Here is a 25,868-nt window from a genome sequence, read left to right as displayed (position 1 = left end):
ATACACATATGTGCATATGTGTGTATACATTGTAAAATATCAGAACCAAATGACCACTAAAGTTAAACTAATAAAATATTAGAAAAATATGTACTTTTTTCTGTGCTAGGATACTCAACAAATGAAATAACTTGAAGAAAAATCACTGAAGATCATTAATTTCTTACCGTTTTCCTGGACTATCTGGTCATCTTGAATAGGGCTTGAATGATCAGGTAGGAGGGATGCTCTGGTTTCAACAGAAGCAAGAGTAGACAATTCTTCATTCTGGCTTTGGTTCAATAGCTGCCTCTGGTGAAACCTAACAACCAATAATATCTGATGTCATCTAATACAAATCAAAAAGAAAAATAAAGCTCTTGTGCTTTCAAGGTAACTATGTCAAGAGGCAGAGTTTAGAGCTGAGCTTGATGGCATATGCCTGTAATCCCAAGTACCTGGGAGGCCGAGACAGGATGATTATAGGTTTGAGGCCAGTCTCAGTAACTTGGTGAGGCTCTCTGCAACTTAGCGAGACCCTGTTTTAAAAAAAAAAATGAAAGGGCTGGGAGTATAGCTCAGAGGTAGAATGCTCCTGGGTTCAATGCACAGTACCAAAAATAAATAAAAATAATGTATGTATGTTAACCTGAATTAAAATGCTAAATACTTTTTGTTTGAGGTCCTGGGGATTGAACCCAGGAACATGAAAGGCAAATGGTCTACCAATGAGCTACAGCCTCAGTCCCTAAAAAATAGATTTTTAAAAATCCCATTCCCCCATACCATACTGCTTGTCTCTCCCGGCGCAAGATATGACTAGGATATGATTAGCAATACAGTTGTCCTGGAGCAAGCTACACTGTGTGATTGGGCTTCCCTGCAGGACTCTGGTTGTAACAAGGAGCCTGAGTACCCAGAAATGTGAGCCAAAACACTGGCTTCCAGCCTACTATTACCACAGATAAGAATCAGAGTTATTTTCACTTGTGAATTCATCAACTGCCACAAACATGAGTTTACCTCTGTTTGCTTAGAATCTTCTCTAGTTTGGCATCCTCTGCAGTTTGAAGACCCAGTGTAGAAGTGAGAGGGCAGACTGTAGCCAGATACTGGACAAGCTGGATGTGCTGGCCAGGCCGATACGCTCTCCCCTTGCCTTGACTATACAGCCATTCAGCTTTCAAACTGGAATTGAGGGAAACAAAGAGGGGATGGCACTGGAGTACTCAAAATACACTGCTAAACAATGTGTTGAAAATGAACATATACCCTCCTAGCTTTCCAACCACTCTGTTACTTCTCAGTCTCCTTTGCTGCTTTCTCCTTTTCCATCTGATAATATTAATAAATAATATTACCTGCAATACTAATGAAACCTTAACTTTCCTGGGTCAGCAGAAACCTTTCTTTTTAATTTACTTTTGTAAAACCATTGGATTTCTTTATAAAACAAATTAACTCAAAAGTATTTTTAAAAATCTGTTTCCCTTAATCTAATAATGTCTTTTTTTTTTTTTTTTTTTTGCAGTACTAGGAATAGAACCCAAGGGCATTCTACCTTCGAGCTACACCCCCAGCCCTATTTTTTAATTCTTTATTTTGAAACAGGGTCTCGCTGAGTTGCAAGGGCCTAAGTAGCTGAGGCTGTCCCTGAACCATGATCCTCCTGTTTCAGCCTCCCAAATGATGGGATTACAAGCATGCGCCACTGCACCCGGCTCTACTAATGTTTTAAATCATTTCTTTTTTTGTATATAGGGGCCCTTCCATAGGGTTAAATTAATAATTACAAATACTTTTTTGTGTGTGTGGTACTGGGTATTGAACCCAGGAGCATTCTACCTTCAAACTCCACCTCCAGCCCTATTTTTTATTCTTTAAGACAGGGTTTCACTAAATTGCAGAGGGCCTCACTAAGTAGCTAAGGCTGGCTTCAAATCTGCCTGTCTCAGCCTCCCAAGTACTAGGATTACAAACATGTGCCACCACACCGGGCTATTTTACAAATACTTTTAAATTACTATTAAGGAATCAATGAGTATTATCTACTCACTTTGTCAAACATATATCAATTACATTTAAAGCCACTAGCTTGTAATGATAGCATTTATTTATTTATTTATTTATTTATTTTTGGTGGTATTGGGAATGGAACCCAGGGTCCTTCTACCCCTGGGCTATACTCCCAGACCTATTTTATATTTTATTTAGAACAGGGTCTCTTAAGGCAGCTGAGGCTGGCTTCGAACCTGTGCGATCCTCCTGTCTCCACCTCCCAAGCGCAATAATGATAGCTTTTTAAAAAGCTAACTGGTAGCCGGGCGTGGTGGAGCATGCTTATAATTCCCACACTTGGTAGGTGGAGACTGGAGGATCACGCAGGTTTGAAGCCAGCCTCGCTGACTTAAGAGACCCTGTTTCCAAATAAAAAAGTATAAAATAGGTTTGGGAGTGTAGCCCAAAGGTAGAAGGATTTCCAGGAACCCCAATACCACCAAAGGGGGGAAAAAAATTAAACTGTTGTAATTTGGGCACTAAGTTAGACTCACTAGGCCCAGTGAAGCTGATATTTATTTCTTGTTCTTTAATGCCCAGCACATAGTCTCTATATGATTGCACTAATGCTCTTAATTTTTAAATTTATATTTTAGAAATATTCACTTTACTAGTCTGTAGTAAGCTAGAAGTGATCTTCTTAGTAACTTCCATGATTAATGTGATATTAAAGAGGTCAAATTCACCTTTCCTTCTGAGAAATCACGTATCCATCTAGGACTCTGATATTTAAGCACCAGCTGACGATATATGGCCGATAGTCAAACCCTGGAATGGACGGCGTTGCCATCACACAAGGATTGTTCATGATGGACAACTGCTCCAATTCAGTTAAAGATGCCAAAAAAGAGATCTGGAACAAAGAATATTTTTGTTGAACAAAATGGGCTACTCAGTGTCAAGCACAGGGCATCCGCTGATGACACATCTTTGGCAGCATTTGAGAATGTAACAATTTTCCTCTTCTGAAAAACAAGTAATACTCTTCCATTATCCACTGACTTGAAAAATGTCAACAACGTGATGATTTGTCTTTGCTGCACAAAGTCCCTTAAAAAGTATCAGTGCTATTTCCTAGCAGAGAACCCAATTTTGAAAACATAATAGAGAAGGTGGACAAGGTGCCTTATTAATCCCTGTTTATATAGACAACCCTCTCTATCCAACCACCTCCCAACATGAAAATTGCAGTATAATTAATAAAATTAAGCCTAAAAATTAAGCCTTAATAGTCTAAAAGTGACTTCACAAACTTCTTCCATCACTTTCCTAAACTTTCTACCTTCCCGGATTCCATAGATTATCTCCAAATTTTACCTCGTTCAAGTCTCTGATTTCATTTTCTGCCAAAGAGAGTATAGCAAGACTCCTGGGTAGATAAGCAGGTGCCATCCTAAGAGAGGTGATGATGTTTCCATGTAAAAGCAGGGTCTTGAAGGTAAAAATAGCACAAATTACCATGGAATAGATGACGAATAAGTTTATCCTGACGACACCAAAATGTTATAAGCAACAACGGTGGAATCTGTTTTATTTCTCATCACACACAAATTAAAGTTTATTAATACTTAAAAGGGTCCTAGGCAGCTGGGAATTATGCTGTAAATCTATAATTCCAGTACTTAGAAGACCAAGGCAGGAGGATAACAGGTATAAAGACAATCTCAGCGACTTAGTGAGACCCTGTTTCAAAATAAAAATAAAATAGGGCTGGGGTGTGGCTCAGAGGTACAACATCCCTGGTTCAATCCCTTAGTACCAAAAACAAAGGGGAGGAGCTTCCTAAGTGGTCTTCTGGTCCAACACTCTCTTTGCACATCAACATCTTAAACTCAAGAAAAAGGAAAGCTTTGTCCAAGGACATATGCTTGACCTAGCAACTAACATAACTAACATGCTATGAGATTTATTATTAAATACAGAGTAATTTCTAAAACCCTGTTCATTCTTTTTTTTTTTTTTTTTTTGCAGGTGTGGGGATAGAACCCAGGGGCATTGACCTCTGAGCTACATCCCTTCCCTATTTTTTTGTTTTTGTTTTTGTTTTTGTTTTTTTTTGGTGGTACTAGGGGTGGAACCCAGAGGCTTTCTACCTCCGGGCTATACTCCCAGACCCCCTTTTTTTTTTAATGTATTTTATTTGGAAACAGGGTCTCACTAAGTTGCTGAAAGCCTCACTAAGTAGCTGAGGCTGGCTTTGAACCCGTGCGATCCTCCTGTCTCAGCCTCCCAAGCACGGGGATTACAAGCATGCGCCACCACGCCTGGCTTCCCTATTTTTTTGAAACAGGGTCTCACTAAGTTGTGGAAGGCCTCACTAAGTAGCAAGTAGCCGAGGCTGTCTGTGGGCTGTGATCCTCTGGTCTCAGCCTCTGGAATGCTGGGATTACAAGCGTGTGCCACCATGCCGAACCATCCTGTTCATTTCCCTTTTTTTTTCTTTTGAAACAGGATCTTACTAAGTTGCTGAGGCTGGCTGTGAACCTCTAATCCTCCTGTCTCAGCCTTGCAGGTACTGGGATTGCAAGCATGAGCCTCCATGCCTGGCTCTGTTCATTTCCTTTTAAAACACTACAATAGCGGGCATGGTGGCACACGCTTGTAATCCCAGCATTTGGGAGGCTGAGACAGGAGGATCATGGTTCACTGCCAGCCTCAGATATTTAGTGAGGCCCTTTGCAACTCAGTGAGACCCTGTTTCAAAGTGAAGAATAAAAAATAGGGCTGGAGCCTGGCATGGTGGCGCATGCTTGTAATCCCTGCGCTTGGGAGGCTGAGACAGGAGGATCACACAGGTTCGAAGCCAGCCTCAGCTACTTAGTGAGGCTCTCAGCAACTTAGTGAGACCCTGTTTCAAAATAAAAAACATAAAATAGGGCTGGGAGTATAGCCCGGAGGTGGAAAGCCTCTGGGTTCCACCCCCAGTACCACACACACAAATAAAAAATAGGGCTGGGGATGAAGCTCAGAGGTAGAATATCCCTGGGTTCCATCCCCAGTGCCACACACACACAAAATAAACAAACAAACAAACACTACAATAGAAGGGCTTAAAAATGTCTGTTGGTGGGAGTACAAACTAGTTCAGCTGCTATGGAGATCAGTGTGGAGATTCCTTAGAAAACTAGGAATGGATCCACCATATGATTTGGCTATACCACTCCTGGGTATCTTTCTAATTGGGGGGAGGGCACAAAGCACAGTTTAAATGTATGCCATTTTTAATATGATCCACATAAAAATAAAAAATAAATCTTTAAAAAACTATATTTCAGCACCTAAAAAAAGAAAAAAGTGAAGTCATTAAAACAGTCCCATAGGGACAAAGGATATATTTCAGTGTTTGAGTGCTTGCCTAGTATGTGCCAAAGCCCTGGATTCAATCCCCATTACTGCAAAATATAAATAAAACTAATCACGTGTAGAGTAAATTTAGCAAAATTAAGAAAGGTTGAGTTACAATCCATACTTTAAAACTATATTATTTTGGTAACTTAAAAGCTGGAGGAAACTGGGTACAGTGACACATGCCTGTAATCCCAGCTACTCAGGAAGCTGAGGCCACCAGGCAACATAGCCAGACCCTGACACAAAAAATGAATAAAACAAAAAGGACTAAGAGTATATTCTCAGTGGTAGAATTCTTGCCTAGCCATTTGTGAAGCCCTGAGTTCAATCTCCAATACCAACAACAAAAAAGTAAGAGAAACAAAGAATGTGCTACTTACAGATGAGGGTGATTCATGCTAAGTCAGCAGCAATTGAGAATAACCCCAAGACTTTGAATGTCCAGGATTATGATCAGCTAATCATGCCTTCATGTGGAGGGTGGGAGGGGCACTCAAAATGTTCAATCATCTTTGAATTCTCTTAGCAACTATCAAGATAGTATCTGCTTACATCAACTGGTTTGGTATAATTGTTGCTAAAAATGATTTCTGCTCCAGATGTAGGGAAAACAGAGCTATGATGCTATTTCTAAGGCTTAGTGAGTCTATCTAATAATATCCACTGTAGCAAAAATACAAGAAAGGTCCTCTGTATATTTTCTGAAGCTGCGATTCCATCTGTTATTTGATTGTATGATATATTCCCCTTCATATGCTGTTTTTTGTAACTGAAGTAAAATTTTGTTAATTAAATAATACATATTACTAAGAAAGAGCAAACCTGAGTGTTCAAAAGAAAAGAAAGAAAGTAAGAGAAAGGAAAAGAAAAGAAAAAAACCCGACCAGGCATGGTTTTGCACACCTGTAGTCCCATCTACTCAAGAGACTGAAGAGAAAGAATCACTTGAGCTCAGAAGTTCAAAACTAGTCTGGACAACATAATGACACCCCATCTCAAATAAACAAAACAAAAACAGACTCAGGTTCAGGAATGGTTACTTTCAACTTCATCAATGTGTTATATACTATTTAACTAAAGCCATGGATGAGCATAAAGGAATTCCATGACCAACTGCATATGAAATAAATCAGTTATAGAAACTATCAACTAAGCCAGAGTGAGGTGCAGTGGCACAAACCTGTAATCCCAGTATTTGGGAGGTTGAGACAAGAGGATGTGGCAGGTTCCAGTACAGCCTCAGCAACTTTAGTGAGACTCTCAGCAACCTAGTAAAACTGTTTCAAAATAAAAAATAAAAAGGCTGGGTCACAGCTCAGAGGAAAATGCCCTTAGGTTCACACCCCAGTACTAAAAACAAAAATAAATAAATACATAAGCCAGGAATGGTGGCATGTGCCTATAGTACCAGCAATTGTGAGACTGAAGCAGAACTGCTTGAGCCTAGACAATACAATGAGACTCTGTAACAACAAAAATCATAAAGAAGAGAAAAAAGAGCCAGACATGGTGGCACATGCCTGTAATACCAGTACTTGGGAAGCTGAGACAGGTCTGAGGCCAGAAGATCTAGCAAGGCCCTGTTTCAAAATTAAAAATAAAAAGGACTGGGGCCAGGCATGGTGGCGCATGTTTGTGATACCGATCCCAGTACTTGGGAGGCTAAGACAGGAGGATCACAGGTTCGAAGCCAGCCTCGCCAATAGAGTAAGACTCTCGGCAACTTAGTGAGATCCTATTTCCAAATAATAAATAAAATTGGGCTGAGGTGTAGCTTAGAGGTAGAGTGGCCCTGGGTTCCATCCCCAGTACTGAGAAAAAAAAGCCATACTTAATTTCTAGCACTAATCATAATAAAAATCTATTCTTCATATATGTAGCAGGCTGATTTTAGACCAATGAGATAACTTTCTCTTGTATTTTGAAATAAATTTCAGAAATGACTAAAAACATGCTTACCTTCAGGGATATCAATTTGGATAGATCACCAATCTGAGGTATGCTATTGTCTGATAAATCTAGGTGCTGGAGAGCTGTACAGCTATTGATTTGTTCCATAGCCTATGACAGGAAAATTATCACATTATTTAATGCACATTAAATATCACATTATTTAATTTAAAGTCAAAACATAAAATTCTTAGCTGGGCGTGGTGGCGCACGCTTGTAATCCCAGTACTTGGGAGGCTGAGACAGGAGGATTACACGGGTTCGAAGCCAGCCTCAGCTACTTAGTGAGGCTCTCAGCAACTAAGTGAGACCCTGTTTCCAAATAAAATATAAAATAGGTGTAGGAGTGTAGCCCGGAGGTAGAAAGCTCCTGGGTTCCACACAGTACTATACTTGTAATCCCAGAATTTGGGAGGCTGAGACAGGAAGATCGAAATTCACAGACAGTCTGAGCTACTTAGTGAGGCCCCGTTTCAAAATAAATAATAAAAAATATGGCAGGGAGTGTAGCTCAGAGGTCAAATTCCCTTGGGCTCCATCCCCAGACCCAATAAATAAATAAATAAATAAATAAATAAATAAATAAATAAATAAATAAATAAATAAATAAATAAAATAGGTGTGGGAGTACAGCCCGGAGGTAGAAAGCTCCTGGGTTCCACCCAGTACTACAAAAAATAAATTAATTAATTAAAATAAAATAAAAGGATACTGTACTATGTGTTTTAAAATAAATTTCTTTGGTTTTTATTTTTGTATGTGTGTGTGGTACTGGGGGTAGAATTCAGGAGCATTCTACCTCTGAACTACACCCCTAGCCTAATTTTTTATTCTTTATTTTGAAACAGGGTCTCACTGAGTTGCAGAGGGCCTAAGTAACAAAGGCTGACCATGAATCTGTGATCCTCCTGGTTCAGCTTCCCAAATAATGGGATTACAAGCATGTAACACAACGCTCAGCTTAAATTTTTTTTTCTAGTTTATGCTAACAGATTTTCTCTAGGCAGTAGAAGTAGATATTTTCTTCTTTTTTTTTTTTTTTTGGTGGTACTGGGGTTGGAACCCAGAGGCTTTCTACCTCTGGTGTATATTCCCAGACCTATTACTATTTGAGTATTTTTTAATTTTTTTTGGTGGGGGGGGGGTACTTGGGAATTGAACCTAGAGGTATTCTACCTCCAAGGTATACCCCGAGCCCAATTTTTTCATTTTGTTTTGCAACAGGGTTTCACTAAATTGTGGAGGGCCTCACTAAATTCCTGAGGTTTATCACAAATTTGCAATCCTCTTGTCTCAGCCTCCTAAGGACTGACACTAAATGCCTGCACCACCATCCGCGGCTTGAATTTCTTTTTTTGTGTGTGGGTCTGGGAAAGAAACCCAGGGGCATTCGACCTCCAAGCTATACCCCCTGCCCTATTTTTTTATTCTTTTTTTTTTTTTTTTGTGGTACTGGGGTTCCTGGTAGCCCTTCTACCTCCGGGCTGCACTCCCAAATCTATTTTATATTTTTGAAACAGGGTCTCTTATGCCAGCGCGGCTGGCTTCGAACCTGCGCGATCCTCCTGTCTCCGCCTCCCAAGCGCGGGGATTACAAGCGTGCGCCACCACGCCCGGCTTTATTCTTTATTTTGAAACAGGGTCTCATAAGTTGCAGAGGGCCTCACTAAGTAGCTGAAGCTGTCCGCAAACCGCGATTCTCTGGTCTCAGCCTCCCAAATGCTGGGATTACAAGCGTGCACCACCACACCCAGCTGAATTTCTTGTTTTTAAAGGGGTTCTTTTTTTGTCTTTTTGGAACATGAGATTGAACCCAGAGCACCGCACCTGCAAAGCAAGTGCTTTGCCACTGAGCTTAAATTTCTTTTTTACAGTGAACAGATTTGTAACTTAAAAGAAACAAACAAGTTAGGCATGATGGCATGCTTATAATCCCAGTATATGGGAGGCTGAGACAGGACTGCGGTTAGCAGACAGCCTCAGCTACTTAGTGAGGCCCTCTGCAACTCAGTGAGATCCTGTTTTAAAATAAACAATAAAAAAATAGGGCTGGGGTTGTAGCTCGGAGGTAGAATGCCCCTGGGTTTCATCCCCAGTAATTGGGGGAGGGGGGGAATAAATCTAATTTTTTTTCATAATTTTATTTATATGTGCAACATACTGAAAATGGTGTACATTTAGATTATGCTTCATGCCCTCTCCCTCCCATTCCCCTTCCCCCCTTCCAATAATGAGTGTCCAGGTTAACCATGCTATATTTATACTATTACACATATTTGGATGTAGCTCCTCCATAAAAAAAAAAAATCACCTTGAGATTATTTCCTGCCAAATTCAGCCATTCCAAATTTACTAGTTCCTTTAACCCTTCCACATAGCCAATGCTGTTATGAGGCAAATTTAATACACGGAGTTGAGTCAGTCTGGCTACACCCATCATCCGCACCAGTCGATTATTAGCCACTGACAACTGTGGAAAATAAACATATCATTATTCTTAAGAACAAATTATACTTATGTATGTATAAAGTACGCTTTCACATTACAGTGACTAAAAATGTTTAGATGGCCAAACATTTCCAAATATATAAAACCCAATTTGTACTTTTCATAAATATCATCTAAATCTACTAGCTACAGTATAACTATTAGTTTTGTTGTTATTGTTCATAAGCAATAGAAATTGTAAAGCTGAGTGTTCACACCTCCTCTAACTACTGAAGACACTTTTAACAAAGAGCAACAACTTGGGAATGTAAGCTCCACAAAAACAGGATCCTCATACTGTCTCAAAACCTAGAACCATGCCAGACACATAATGGAGATCCAGCAAATATTTTTCAAATAATGAATGAACTCTTTACTCCTATGGTGAGGTAAAAAAGTTACTATAGCAACACAGTATTCTGACAACATAAAATGTTTTAACAATGCTTCTTTTTTCTAATCTAAATGTAGCACATAGCCAGGCGTGGTGGCACACACTTGTAATCCCCACGCTTGGGAGGCTGAGACAGGAGGATCACGCAGGTTTGAAGCCAGCCTCAGCTACTTAGGCTTTCAGCAACTTAGTGAGACCCTGTTTCCAAATAAAATATAAAAAAGGTCTGGGAGTATAGCCCGGAGGTAGAAAGCCTCTGGGTTCCACCCCCAGTACCACTAAATAAATAAATAAACAAATAAATAAATAAATAAATAAATAAATGTAGCACATATGTATTCATCTTCAGAAAAACTGTAGAGGGAAAAAATTAAGGACATATGTCCTGCTTTCTAGGCCTGCAGTTACTTTTGGCAGATTATTTTATTGCTTTGTTTTGTTTAATAAGTTAGTCCCGTATAATTATTTCCCACATAGCAAATACCCACCTGTATTAATTGATTGCATTTCTCTAGATTTTCCAATTTAATAATCTGATTTTTATCCAGAATCAAAGTATGAATATCAGCTTCACAGGGTAAGTTTGGACCTAATTTCTGTAATCCCTGCCCTGACCAATTGACCACTGATCCTTGAAAAGAGAAGAGAATTTGTTAACAAACACAAACAAAATGAAGAAGATAGTTGAGCACAGGGAAGTAATATACTAATAAAATTTCTATGAAGTTAGAAAACACAAGAGCATAATAAATATGAAGATTTTAAAACTAAAGCACTCTTTAAATGACCACAAGTTGAATTACTTGTTTTTCCTCAGAAATACCAAATTACAAGTAGATATGGTGGCACATCCTATAACTCTAGTCAGTACCTGGGAGGCTGAAACAGGAGGATCACAGGTTTGAGGACAGCAACTTAGTGAGACCCTGTTTCAAAATGAAAATAGGCAGCCAGGAGTGGTGGCACACACTTGTAATCCCAGCATTCGGGAGGCTGAGACCTGGAGGATCGTGGTTCATGGACAGCCTCAGCTACTTAGTGAGGCCCTCTGCAACTCAGTGAGACCCGGTTTCAAAATAAAGAATAAAAAATAGGGCAGGGGGTGTAGCTTGGAGGTCAAATGCTCCTGGGTTCCATCCCCAGACCCGCAAAAAAAAAAAAAAAAAAAAAAAAAAAAAAAAAAAAGAAAATAGGCTGGGGGTATATGTAGCTCAGAAGAAGACTGCCTCTGGGTTCAGTCTCCAGCACCAAAAGAGAAAAAGAAAATCCGCCAGGTGTGGTGGTGTATGCTTGTAATTCCAGCACTTGGGAGGCTTCGACAGAAGGATCACAATTTGAGAACAGCCTCAGCTACTTAGAGGCCCTTAGAGGCCCCTATTTCTTTTTTTTTTTTTTTTTTTTTTTTTTTTGGTGGTACTTGGGGTGGAACCCAGAGCTTTCTACCTCCAGGCTATACTCCCAGACCTATTTTATATTTTATTTGGAAACAGGGTCTCACTAAGTTGCCGAGAGCCTCACTAAGTAGCTGAGGCTGGCTTCAAACCTGCGTGATCCTCCTGTTTCAACCTCCCAAGCACGGGGATTACAAGCATGAGCCACCAGGCCTGGCTGTGAGACCCTATTTCAAAAGAAAGAATTAAACTGGGCGTGGTGGTGCAATACCAGCTCTTGGGAGGTGGAGACAGGAGGATCACACAGGTTCGAAGCCAGCCACGCTGGCTTAAGAGACCCTGTTTCGAAATAAAAAGTATAAAAATAGGTCTGGGAGTGTAGCCCAGAGGTACAAGAGTTTCCCTAGTACCACCAAAAAGAATTAGAAGAAATAATTTAAAATAGGGCTGGGGGTGTAACTCGGAGGTAGAATTGCCCCTGGGTTCCACCCCCAGTACTGCAAAATAAATAAATAAATAAATAAATAAGAAAGAATAAAAATTAGGACTGGGGCATAGGTGGGAGGTAGAACGCCCCTGAATTCCATGCCCAATAGAAAAAGAGAAAGAAAGAAAGAAAGAAAGAAAGAAAGAAAGAAAGAATAAAATTACAGCTAGATCTGATATTCCACTCAAGTTTCTGTGACATAATTCTTGGCAATCGTTCACATTGAACTATTCCTTCCAGATTTTGTGATAAAGTAATAACAGCATTTATTTAATATTATTATTATTTTATTATTATTATTTGCCCTACTAGGGATGGAACCCAGGGGCACTCTAGCTCTGAGCTACATCCCCACATCCAATTTTTTATTCTTTGCTTGGAAACAGGGTTTCACTAAATTGTGGAGGGCCTCACTAAGTAGCTGAGGCTAGCCATGAACCACAATCCTCCTGTCTGTTTCTGAAATACTAGGATTACAAGCATACGCCACAACACCTGGCTTAAAAACAGCATTTTTAAAGTGGAACTGAAGTGTGTGTGTGTGTGTGTGTGTGTGTGTGTGTGTGTGTATGAAACCCAGGAGCCTTCTACCTCTGGACCCCCAGATCTATTTTATTTTTTATTTGGAAACAGGGTCTCCCTAAGTTGCCCAGAGCCTCAATGAGTTGCAGAGGCTGCTTAGAAACTGTCGGAACCTCCTGTCGGAACTTCCCAAGTATGAGAGGTTCATTTCTGCCAGCTGGAACTGAACTTTTAAAAAAATTTTTAGTGTGTGTGTGTGTGTAACTGGGGATTGAACCCAGGGGCATCCTATCTCCGAGCTACACCTCCAGCCCAGTTTTTTATTCGTTATTTTGAAACAAGGTCTCACTAAGTTGCGGAGGGCCTCACTAAGTAGCTGAGGCTGGCTGAACCTGTGATCCTCCTGTCTCAGCCTCACAAGTACTGGGATTATAAGTGGGATTGGAACTGAACCTTTAACAGAAATCAACCTGCTTACAACCTAAATAGAGGTAAATCCTAAAGTGTTCACACTATTTTTTAAATAAAATAGTTTAGTTAATGCTTCTATAAAAGCATATAATAAGCGGGGCGTGGTAGCACACGCTTGTAATCCCAGCTTTCGGGAGGCTGTGACCGGAGGATGGCTGTTTGAGGACAGCCTCAGCTGCTTAGGCCCTCCGCAACTTAGTGAGACCCAGTTTCAAATTAAAGAATAAAAACTAGGGCAGGGGGTATAGCCCAGAGGTCGAATGCCTCTGGGTTCCATCCCCAGACCCTCAAATACACTTTTTTCCCACTAAATTGATGTAAAGATTAAAAGAAACCATGTGAACACCACTCAGCCTGGGTCCTGGCACAAAGCACTCAATAAAAGATTTCAGTAGAACAGACTTTCCGATCCTAGCTCTACAGGTTAATCGTTGTGGCACCCTGGGCAAGTTACTGATCTTTTTTTTTTTCATTTTTTTTATTGGTGGATTGTATTTATACATCATAATGGGGTAAAAAACTTGTGTAGACATACTGATCTCTTTTGAGCTCACTCTTCTACTCTATAAAGTGGAAATGATAATAATGTCTGCTTTCTAAGTGTTGTTCTACTCAGGGGGAAAATGAAATACCGTATGAAAAGCTCTCTGAACATCGTCAGGCTCATAAAAAGTGCATCTGTAAACGCTAACTGCAGTAATTGTCGGGCTCGTCGCCTTGGTGAGCTAGAGGCGGAACTGACAGGCAGCTACTGGAGGGCGCAGGCCCAGAGAAACAGCCAACTTCAAATTTATGCCCAGATTACGACCACTGCGGAAAACAAACATTCAAGATTGCTCTCCTGGAGGGCTGCACGTTTTCCACTATGGAGTGAGTCTTCGCTTGTGAAGGGTCCTGAGCTCCGCTGAGACTGATTGCTGAAAGCTGTGTTGTCCCAGAAGTGCACAGAGCCTCAGCAACTCCAAAGAGTCGACAGCCCTCTCACCACCCGGCCCTCCTCTCCCAGCGAGGCCAGCTCGCAGGTCCTCAGCGGGGGCTCAGGGCAGAGGCGAGCCCGCAGCCCGGCTCCGCCCCGGGCAAACCCGGCCACCAAGCCTCTGCCCGTAACCAAAACAAAAGGAGCTCAGGTGTCCACCCCCAAAGAAGGGTTCCAAGTCAGCCTAGGGAGGAAACGCTTCCCGAATATTCTGGGGACCGAATGGGGGAGGGAGGACGCCTGAAGCGCAAGGCGGAGAGACCCTGCCAGTTCCCTTGAACGCCCCGAAATCAAATTAAACGCCCCTGACAGGAGATCGAGCGCCGCGGGGCTGGCGCGACCCGGGCCGCGCGCGGGGGCTGCTGGGGGCCGCAGTCCACCGCCCGGCCTCGCCGCGCCGCCGCGGAGCGGGACAGCGCACGCGCACTACAGCTCCCAGGAGGCAGCGCGCCTCCGCCCGCCCGCCCGCCGTGCCGAGCGACCGCTCTCGAGCTGCATCTCCAAGCTGCCGCTTCTTCTCCCCGCCCCGCTGCTGTTCGGCTCGGCGGAGTCAGCCTTGGGACTCAAAGCTGGGAGCGCCTTACCGTCTCCGGGAGGCAGAGCCGCGTCGGAGCGCGCCACCGCCATTCTGGCCGCTCGCAGGTGACACCGGGCAACCGCCTGCCAGCCGCCTCGCGGAGCTTGTGGGAGGCAGGACGGCGCTGGAAACTACAACTCCCAGGATGCCCGGCGCGCGCCGGCCCATTGGCTGCCCAGCACTGGAACTGGGCTGGCCTCCCAGCCATTCTGGTTACTCCCTCCCTAGGTGGGTGGGCGCGGGGCATTGTTAGAAGAGCCTTTCACGCCTTGTCCAGGTGTTTGGGAAATTTGATCCTTTAACCGAACGGCTGATTATAAGAACGCTGCTACACTACGTTCTCCTAACGAGAGCTGGCTGCTAGATGTCTCAGGAGGCTGTCCCTTCTTTGGCTATTTTCAATGAAGTTAAAAGGTTCCAACTGCTCCATATGAATGGCGTAGCGCTCTTTATCCACAGTCAAAATGAATTGGTTTTATTTGAAATTTTAGATAATTAAGAGGACTTAACATGCCTAAATAAACCTTTTGTACAGTATTTTGAAGTGGTTCTTGCATATTTAATAGAGTTTCTGGCCTGGAAGTATATTAAATAAATAAAAATAAAAATTTTTCCCGGAGAATTTAAGAGAAGTTTAAGAGATAGTCTCCAAACTCAGGAATTACATTGCCTAGAGGGAAGTTGGCTCCCACTTTTGATATACCTATCGAAGCAGGGCAGAGGACCTAGAAGTGGAAAAGGAGGGGGTAAAATCTAAGGAACAAAAATAGGAAAGGCTAATAAAATAAGGTGAGCTGGGTGTGATGACACAGGCTTGTAATATCAGTACTTGGGAGGCTGAGACAAGAAGATCACTGATTCTCTGCCAGCCTGAGCTACTTAGGTCCTCACTAAGTGAGACCCTGTTTCAAAAATAAAGAATAAAAAAGAAAGCTGGGGGTGTAGCTCGGAGGTAGAATGCCCCTGGGTTCAATCTCCACTGACGTTACACACACACACACACACACACACACACACACACACGAGTAAATGATGAGGCAAGGACTATGAAAATCAAAACTTCAGACCCTCTGTGGTTGCATTCTGAGGACAACTGGATGATGATAGCAAACAGACAAGTGCCTCCAAAAGATTAGATCCCACCAGCCCCAAAGGGTTAAAGTTCACCAGCCCTCAAGATAATTATTCAAATTATAGGATTGAAGCTGGCCAAAAGACACTGGGTCCCCAAGACCCAATTCTGACCACTGATGGGGAACCATGAGAAGGGATAAAAGCTCACACAGCCCCTCAAAAAAACTTCAGCAAATACCTCCTTTCTAGACCTCCCCTGTGCAGAAGCTATTCTGCCTTTCTATTGTCCATATTTCCTTGGTTTACAAATAGTTTCATATTTCTACATCCTTCATTAGTCCTTAGACTTCATTTGTCAAAATCCACTGGACAAGAGCCCAGTAAGACACCCATATCACTATTATATGCTAAATAGCAGGGTTGTAGTTATGAACTCAATAAATCTCAGGAAATGAAGAAAGAAATAGAAAAATCTCTAGAAAAGACTTGATGGGGGAAGTGAAATGGAGCTAGAACTAAAATGATGACCAGACTCTATCAGCTTAAGAGTAAAAGGTGAAAAGGCTCAGAGGTAGAAAACCCTTAGGTTCACCAGGCTTGGTGGCACACGCTTGTAATCCCAGCATTTGGGAGGCTGAGACAAGAGGATCGCGGTTTGTGGACAGCCTCTGCTACTTAGGCCCTCCACAACTTACTGAGACCCTGTTTCAAAATAAAGAATAAATATAGGCCTGGAGGTGTAGCTCAGAAGTAGAATGCCCCTGAGTTCCAGCCCCAGTACTGAAAAAAAGAATAAAAGGTAAGAAACCACCTTGATTCAATCCCCAGTACCAGAAAAAAAGTCAGATGTTCCCCCCAAAATAATACTTGTTTGGGAATAGCACAATATTGTAATAAGGCTACAGATGCCATAGTAAACTATGGACATGTTTGAAATAGAGGGAAACCTGAATAAACCACCAGCTCTTAGTTACTGCATAAACCCCCAGACCTAACCCTCTTTCCCTTGTACCTCTACCTATACTTTAACCCAAAGCCTATTTGAGACTTGCTCTCCTGACTCTACACACTTAGCCACGTAGGTTTTGTTGTTTCTTTGGGTTTTTTGGTTTGTTTGTTTGTTTTTTGCGTGCGTGTGTGTGTGTGTGTGTGTGTGTGTGTGTGTGTGTGTGTGTGTTACTGGGGATGGAACCCTAGGGCATTCTACCTCGAAGTTACACCCAGCCCTATGGTTTTTTTTTTTTTTTTTTTTTTTTTGGAGCAGTCTCACTGAGTTGCAAAGGGCCTCACTAAGTAGTATCTGAGGCTGTACACAACTTATGATCCTCCTATCTCAGCCTCCCAAATGCTGGTATTATAAGCATGCCCCACCACACCTGGCTGCCACCTAGTTTAAAAAAAAAAAAAAAAAAAAAACTTTCTCCTCTACAAAATTTCAGTGATTGGCATGTTGCATAGCAGGCCTTGTTAAGTAACACAGTCAAGGAAGTCTAGATAAAAGAAAGGGTTCTTTGTTGCTTTTCTTTTTGTTTTGTTTTTCCTGTGGTGCTGGGGATCACACCAGGGCCTTACCTGCTAGGAAAAACTCTCCTTAGGAGAGCAGCACACACCACTGAGCTATACCCCTAACCCAAAGAAAAGCTTTTTTTTTTTTGCGGTACTGGGGCTTGACCCAGGAGCATTCTACCTCCAAGCTACATCCCCAGCCCTATTTTTTATTCTTTTTATTTTGAAACAGGGCCTCATTAAGTTGCAGAGAGCCTCACTAAGTAGCTGAGGCTGGCAGTAAACTCAGATCCTCCTGTCTCAGTCTCCTAAGTACCGAGATTACAAACATGCACCACTGCACCTGGCTTAGAAAAAGCTTTTAAAGACAACGAGTATTACATCAGATATTTTGAAACAATAATCCCTGCTATGCGTGGTGGCACACACTTGCAATCCCAGCATTCAGGAAGCTGAGACAGGAGGATCAAGGTTTGCGGACAGCCTCAGATACTTAGGCCCTTTGCAGCTCAGTGAGACTCTGTTTCAAAATAAAGAATAAAAAGTAGGGCTGTGGGGTATAGCCCAGAGGTTGAATGCTTCTGGATTCCATCCCCAGCACAGCAAAAAAATTAATAATAATAATAATAATAATAATAATAATAATACCTAGTCACAGTGGTTAATAAAGAATGGTGTTAACCAGGTGTGGTGGCACAGACCTGTAATCCTGAGCCTGAGACAGAAGGATCTCAGTGTTTTGGTTTGGGAAACTGTCCCCAGGTATCTTTGTTAGACCCCTGGGAATAATTTCCCAAAAACTCCCCAAAGAAACAAAAAAAAAAACAGAAAAAGAGAAAAAAAGAAAGAAATACAGAAGATAATTACAACCCCATTCCAGAATGGCATGGGGGGGAGTCCGAGCCAATTCACCACCCCAAAGATACAGCACGTGGACCAGACTTTTTATACCCATCACCTCCATCTTGTTTACATAATTCTGCCATACTAAACATCCCTTTACCTCCCCCAGCAAGGTGTGGCAAGGTGTCTCCTTAGATGCTTCCTACCATCTTAGCTAGCTTATCTAATCATGTAGATCTGTCTTTAGACAGAGAAAGGCCTAATTCCCCTCTCCTATTAACTTGCTAATTACTTTTAGCTAAGTCAATCTAAGTTTCTTTTTTTTTTTTTTTTTTTTTGCTGGTCTGGGGATGAAACTCAGGGGCATTCGACCTCCGAGCTACACCCCCTGCCCTATTTTTTATTCTTTATTTTGAGACAGGGTCTCCTCACTAAGTTGCAGAGGGCCTCACTAAGTAGCTGAGGCTGTCCGCGAACCACGATCCTCGGGTCTCAGCCTCCGAAATGCTGGGATTACAAGCGTGAGCCACCACGCCCGGCAATCTAAGTTTCAATAACTGCTTGCTTCCTGACCAAAGCCAAGCCTTTCTCTCTCCAGGTCTGCCATTTTGACACAATTATTGCTGAAATATATCTATTAATAATCAGAGCTTTCTCAAATCTTCCTAAGCCATTCCCAATACTGGTACATTCCCCCCTCTGTCTAGTAACTTCCCGACAGGCTTACTGGCTTTGATTTCAGGTCCTAAGCTAGTCTTAGCAACTTAGTGAGACACTGATTAAAATTTAATTAACATTTTAAAATCTTTTCCCAATACTAGTACAGAGTTTACATTCAAAATCAAATTGCTACCCTTTTACATCCAAAATCAAATTACTACTCTTTTAACTCAATTACTTCATTAGATATAACGTATATATACGTGTGTGTGTGTGTGTGTGTGTGTGTGTGTGTGTAACCCTATAAGTTCTGGCCAATTTTAAATATTCTACTAATTAAAACTGTAAGCCTCTCAGCAAGGTAGTATTTCTTTAGCAGACTCAGGACTTAAAAAAAGACTTAGTTTCTCCCAGCTCCGTATAACTGATCCCCAACACATGATCACCCTGAGCCCTCTCTGCCATCTCTACATCATCTGTCCACTGTTACTGGCACAGATGAAGTAAAACAATGCTTTCTATTGTGCTAATCTTCTCAAAACCTTACCACTTCAAGTCCCACTTTCAAAGGACAGCCACAAACTGGCCTCACCTACTTCCCACTATTTGCAACCACTAGTTTTCACCTAGAGTTTTGAGTGAGGAACTGGCACAATGATATCTGTGGTTAGAAGTTAAACTGCTCTTTAAGCAAACATGACATAAAGGGGGAACAGAGGCAGTATTAAAGTTTAGATAACTGTGGGAAACTATCCTAATTCTAAAACACATTGGTTAAAAGATTTGTGAACTTCTTGCTTGCTGAGGCAGAAGACTGCCTGCCTTTCCTGAAGCGACTGAAGACAGTGACCTTGATGCATCTCTGCTATCTAAGCCATTTCATTCTGTTCTGTAATTGTTTCCACTTGTTTTGCTAAAGGACCAGAGGCTGCCCCAAGGTTAAAGCTAAAGATGGTGGCACTCTCCAGTGCCCTTGCAAAACTGCCTGACAAAAACCCACCTTCTAAAATGTTCTAACATAATGCCCAACTTCCATAGCTAGAGACAAAGAAGAACATGATGACTTGATCATAACCTTGTAAACATGAAATAAAAGGAAGAGCTGAGTTTCATTTGAGAAGTTGGCTTTCTTGCCTTCTCCCCTCTTACCTCTTGGAGACCAGGAATTAAGTCTCAAGAGCATGTTTTTTTATCATGTCATCCTGTGCCCTGCTGGGACAGAGCTTGGAAAGTGGTACCCCATGAAAGGAGGAATGTACCAGAGGATTCAGCATTGTGAGCCACTTGCTCAGAGAGAGAGAAACTGATTGGCTCCTGTTCTAATAAGGAACAGTGTGGCACCTGCTTGGGATAGTCTCCAATGAGTAGAACATTCAGAGAGAGGTTGTCTATCATGGGTAATAGTCTGGACAGGGAGCAGCAAGTTTTTATTAAAACATTACGACAGCTCTTGAGGGCAGCTCAGTGTTGTATAAAAGAGGGACAACTTCTTCAGCTCAGACAGTAATCTAACACTGCCCATTGTTCTCAGATAGAGGAATATTAGCATTAGTAATTGTGGGAGCAGGTTAGAATAACTTTTAAATGCCACCATTAGCAAGAGGAAAAGATACCCTTATTCTCCCTAATAACTTGGGGGCTGGTCAGAGCTGCCACATACCCTCTCCATACTCCATCTCAGGGGCCTAACCTCTCTGCCCACTAGAGGGACCCTGCCTTTCCACATTCCTTCACAGGAGCCTGATCCTCAGCTTGATCTGAGGGAGATTTGCCGCCGCCTCCTCCTCCTCCTCCTCCTCCATCCTGTGTGTCCACAGAGGAAAAGTTCCCCTTGCCATCTCTACCAGCTTTTTCCTCTGCCCTCTTCTCTCTATGGAGACTTCTGAAAGATCAGAGTTATAGCAGCTGCCTGCTGAAGGGAGACTGCTATCACTAGGGAAGTGCAAGCATTCCTGTTATTAGGGTTCAGGGACAGCAGCCTATGATGAATCATTGCCCTTTGCTATCTTTAAAGAGTTAAAGCAGACCAGGCGTGGTGGCGCACACTTGTAATCCCCGCCTTTGGGAGGCTGAGACAGGAGGATCGCACAGGTTCGAAGCCAGCCTCAGCTACTTAGTGAGGCTCTCAGCTACTTAGTGAGACCCTGTTTTCAAATAAAATATAAAATAGGTCTGGGAGTATAGCCCAGAGGTAGAAAGCCTCTGGGTTCCACCCCCAGTACCACCAAAAAAAAAAAAAAAAAGAAGAAGAAAAAAAGAAAAGAAAAAGAATTAAAGCAAAGCATCACACACACAAAAAAAGGTTTATCATCCAGCTACAAACCATTACCTTTTAACTGAAAAGCCCTTGCCAATTCCTTGCTCACCCCCTGAGGAGATAGAAAGGAAATAGGCAGATAGGGAAAAGGCCTCAGTAGAAAAAAGCTGAGTTTCCTGAGTTTCCTGAGGGGCGACGAATATCTGAAATTCCAAAGGCTCAGAGATAAGAAGGACCAGAGCTTCACAAAGCCATCTGTTTACTTATCAACAAACCCAGGAGCCATCACCAGAGCTCAAGTCTGACACTCCTGAAAGGAGATTCTTCAAGTACCTGCAAATACCTATGCAAATACTGAGAGCTGCTTCCCAGAATTCTCAAAGTCACCCTAACCAAAAGAGGACTCGCAAATGGTCGGGCAATGGCCCTAGGTGATCAGCGGATGGGGCTTTTCCCTCTTGGGACCCCCTCCCCTTTGGGGGAGCTGTTCTCTCTCTCGCAGGTCGTGTTAGCCCTGAGAGAAGGCAGAGTGTAACTGAAGGCACGTGGCTCAGGATACTCTTGGGTAGTGACCTGAAGGCCTCTGCTGGACATCAAGGCTAACAAGGGCCCCTAGGGGTGACCTGTACCTCTTTTCTGGCAGATCGCGTGGACTCTGGGAGAAAGTAATTTGCAACTGACGGCACTTGGCTCGGGCGACACTCAGGTAGTGACCTAAAGGCAACTACTAGACATCAGAGCCCCGACATCCCAAGTGGTGTTCTGCCTCTTTTCCTATTCCCTTCTGGCAGATCGCGTGGACTCTGGAAGAAGGCCACCTGCAATTGAAGGCATTAGGCTTGGGCTACTCTCAAGTAATGTCCTGAAGGCAGTGGCTGGACACCAGAGCCCCAACAGCCCCTTTGGGGTGTTCAGCCACCTTTCCCCATTCCCTGCTGCTTCCAATAAACCTTTTACTCCCCTTCCTGAGGTCTGCGGGTGTCATTCTTCGCTCACCGTAGACAAGAACCCTGTACAGAGATGCTGAGTTTCTTCTCAAGAAACTCCATTTCATCTATGATGAAACTCCAGGTTTCTTTTCAGGAAACCCCCGTTTCATCTGGGGGGGCTCAGAAGAAACCCCCGTTTCACCCACAATCAATATGTATGGTTATAGAATACAATGAGGAATGCATGTCTCTGGCTTAAAAATATTTTAAATCATATTATCCCCATTGGGTACATAGTAAATAAGTAAAAGGCAAACAACTTAAAAAAAAAACACTAGTGGTTTTTATTACTTGGCTTGGTCCTAATGTAAATTTTTTTAAAAAGCTTTTTTTTTCTTTCTTTCTTTTTTTTTTTTTTTTTTTTTTTGGTGGTACTGGGGATGGAACCCAGAGGCTTTCTACCTCCGGGTTATACTCCCAAACCTATTTTATACTTTACTTGGAACAGGGTCTCACTAAGTTGCTGAGAGCCTCACTAAGTAACTGAGGCTGGCTTCAAACCTGTGAGATCCTCCTGTCTCAGCCTCCCAAGCGTGGGGATTACAGGCATGTGCCACCATGCCAGACCTAAAAAAGCTTATTCTATAAATAAAAAAAAATGATCAGATATCTAAGTATTTGAGTTTTTGCCCCTAAAAAATAAAATTTGATGATGTTTGATGCAGAACTGCCTCATGGTAAAAAGCAGCCATCTAAACCAACTGATTCAGTGTCAGCCATAATTGGTGGAACCTGCCCCAGACACCCCTGCTCCATGTTTGTTTCCTCTATTCTATAACCTATTACTCACTACCACAAAACAAATAACTATAATAGATTGTTTTAAGATTACATTGTCATCCAGGCATGGTGGTGTACACTTGTAGTCCCAGCATTTGGGAGGCTGAGAACAGAGGATCATGGTTCGAGGACAGCCTCAGCTACTTAGTGAGGCTCTCTGCAACTTAGTGAGACTCTGTTTCAAAAGAAAAAAGAAAAAATAGGTCAGGGAGTGTAGCTCAGAGGTTGAATGCCCCTGGGTTCTATTCCCAGACTGGCAAAAAAAAAAAAAAAAAAAAGATTACATTGTCTTCTTCTATTTGATGTTTTAAAATGCAACATTTGCTGATAGTAGTGCTTGCCTGTAATTCTAGTACTTGGGAAGCTGAGACAGAAGAATCTCAGTTTTGAGGCCAGGATCAGCAACTTAATGAGGCATTCAGCAACTTAGCAAGACCCTGTTTCCAAATAAAAATAACAAAGGCTGAAGGTGTAGCTAAGGGTAGAATGCCCCTGGATTCAATCTCCAGTACAACAAAAATAAAATAAAATAAAATAAATATATATTTGATTTTAGGAGTTTTATTTGTAAAAAAAAAAAAAAAAAAACAAGCCAGGTGTGGTGGTGCACACTTGTAATCTCAGTACTTGGGAGCCAGAGACAGAACGACCACAAGTTTCTGGCCAGCCTCAGCAACTTACTGATGTCTTCTGAAACTTAGTGAGACTCTGTTTCAAAACAAAGAATTTAAAAAAAAGGGCTAGGGATATAGCTGGAGGTAAAATGCCCCTGGTTACAATGCCCAGTACTGCAAAAAATAAAACATTAAAATAATAACTTAAAATCCTAATTTTATTTGATATCTTGGTTTTCATGGATAATCTAGAATAAATAATAAAAATGGGTAAATTAGGCAAATATAAATAAACATATATATATGTGTGTATATATGTGTGTATATGTATATATATATATATATATATATATATATATATATATATATATAATCTAAATTTTTTTTCCGGGTCTGGGGATGGAATCCAGGGGTATTCGACCTCTGAGCTATACCCCTGCTCTATTTTTTATTCTTTATTTTGAGAGAGGGTCTCACTAGTTGCAGAGGGCCTCACTAAATAGCTGAGGCTGTCCACAAACTGTGATCCTCCAGTCTCAGCCTCCCGAATGCTAGGATTACAAGCATGCACCACCATGCCTGGCTAAACATCTAAATTATTTATAAGTTAAAATACTAAAAGAATGACTTTCAGGAAGATGGAGACCAAGAAAAGCAGCATTTATGAGTCCTGCTAACAATCCATCTCTATTACCACAAAATCAGTGCTTTTCATAGCCAGAAAACACTAACGGCAGAGAAATAAAAACTGTAAATACAAGGGACAGAGAAAAAGAAGACTAAAAGAACAACCAGAGACCAGAAAAGAAACCAGCCTGCATTGCGGCAGCGGACGCCGCGTTGGCACCATCTTACCTCACAGCACCAGGCTGAAAAGAGGAAAGGTAAACAAGGAGCTGAAGTGAGCAGCTGCGGATCATTCAGATGTAATTCAGCAGTTCTTTCAGCGCAAAGATCGTCTAAAGCTCCCAGTGGCCAAGCTCATCATGCCCTCCAAGTACTCAGAATGGAGCTCAAAACCAGAAAAGAAATACGCCAGCCTCATGGCCGAGGGCATGACAGCAGCGCCATATTGCCACCAGCAGTGGCAAATTCATCATGCCTGCAACATCTCCAGATCAGCATGCACACAACAACCATAAGTGAAATTGCGGCCCCTAAAGGAGAAATCCCAGCGCTGCACCCACAGGGACTTGGGCAGCTTTGATAATCTCCCTGGGTCTGAGATTTTGCAGTCCAACTCAGTGAAGGAGTAGCTGTGGCAGAGATACCACACCCTAGTCATAGCTCAACATGGGAAAATGCCCAGCCCAGCACCCCCACAGTCTTGTGGAGCCTTGATTAACTCCCTGGGTCTGAGACTTTGTGATACAGCCCAGTAAAGGCATAGTAGTGGATGAGATTACCACAAACTTGAGATCCAGAACACCATAATTGAAGTTGTGGTGACCCGGGGAAGAACCCAGATAAGGCACAAACTTCTGAAATTATGGGAAAGAGGAACAACAATGGAGCAATGAACCCCCACAACCTCACAATTTCAGAACCTGATAACACAAAAATGCAGAGATCTCCAGAAGATGAAATCAGGAATATAACTGTAGAAATAATACAGGACCTTCAAAAAGATATAGAGAGAGTCTAAAAGAAATAAAGAATGCAATCATTGAAGTAAAGGCATCAATTCAAACTATAAAAAATTGATTAGACCACATGGAGAATAGAATCTTGCTCCTAAAGATGATCACTCCAAAAACAAATGCATAATTTATAACTTAAAAAAAATCCGACAGCAGGAATTTGACATTGAAGAAATATGGTCCCATTTTAAGAAAGCTAACCTAAGAATGATTGGAATAGAGGAGGGAAAAGAAGGTGAAACCAAATGGATCAATAATCTCTTCAAGGAAGTAATAGCAGAAAATTTCCAAACACAGAGCAAGAGGTCGATATATAGGTCCAGGAAACTTATAGAACTCCCTTTAGACAGGATCAGAGAAGAGGTTCCCCACACCACATAATTGTCAAAATGACCAATGTAGAAGCCAAGCAGAGAATCTTAAAGGCAACAACAACAAAAAAGGCCAAGTGACATTCAGAGGCAAACCAATTAGAATCACTCCAGACTTCCCAAACCAAGTCATGAAAGCCAAGAGGGGATTGGAGTAACATATTCCAAACTCTGAAAGAAAACAACTTCCAGCCAAAAATTTCCTACCAAGAAAAACTATCTATCAAATTATATGGGGAAATAAGAAGCTTCCTTGACAAACAGAAACTAAAGGAATTTATGTCTTCAAATCCTGCACTAAAGAAAATACTCAAAGAGATTAACTACAAAGAAGAAATAGGTAATACATGCCAGAACCAGAGAAACAAGATTTTCCATCTAGCTGACAACTAAGCAAAGAAGAACAAACAGTATTTCAAACCAAAATAAAATCTTAGCATGTTAGGAATTAAGAATTATCACTCAATAATCACAATGAATGTAAATGGCCTCAA

At 41.9% G+C, this 25,868-nt stretch overlaps 1 protein-coding gene across 5 annotated transcripts in view; it reads right to left on the bottom strand.

Moving 5' to 3' along the window:
• The window catches only part of CEP97 (centrosomal protein 97), a gene marked incomplete at both ends in the record, with an annotated part of 120,360 nt that extends 105,670 nt beyond the window's left edge, over window positions 1-14,690 (bottom strand). For 3 of the 5 annotated variants that reach the window (XM_080696355.1, XM_080696356.1, XM_080696358.1), the window contains 8 exons: window positions 168-301; window positions 1,003-1,167; window positions 2,724-2,890; window positions 3,355-3,468; window positions 7,345-7,446; window positions 9,647-9,805; window positions 10,705-10,847; window positions 14,648-14,690. In XM_080696355.1, coding sequence (XP_080552481.1) covers window positions 168-301; window positions 1,003-1,167; window positions 2,724-2,890; window positions 3,355-3,468; window positions 7,345-7,446; window positions 9,647-9,805; window positions 10,705-10,847; window positions 14,648-14,690 — 1,027 coding nt within the window. The remainder of the gene's footprint in view (window positions 1-167; window positions 302-1,002; window positions 1,168-2,723; window positions 2,891-3,354; window positions 3,469-7,344; window positions 7,447-9,646; window positions 9,806-10,704; window positions 10,848-14,647) is intronic. The other 2 variants (XM_080696357.1, XM_080696359.1) reach the window with 1 other exon arrangement.
• Window positions 14,691-25,868: the final 11,178 nt, after the last annotated feature.

This window comes from Muscardinus avellanarius (genome assembly GCF_963383645.1).
Source record: "Muscardinus avellanarius genome assembly, chromosome: 5".
Lineage (NCBI taxonomy): Eukaryota > Metazoa > Chordata > Mammalia > Rodentia > Gliridae > Muscardinus > Muscardinus avellanarius.
The sequence above is the reverse complement of the archived record's forward strand: the minus strand, read 5'-3'. Positions and strand labels throughout refer to the sequence as shown.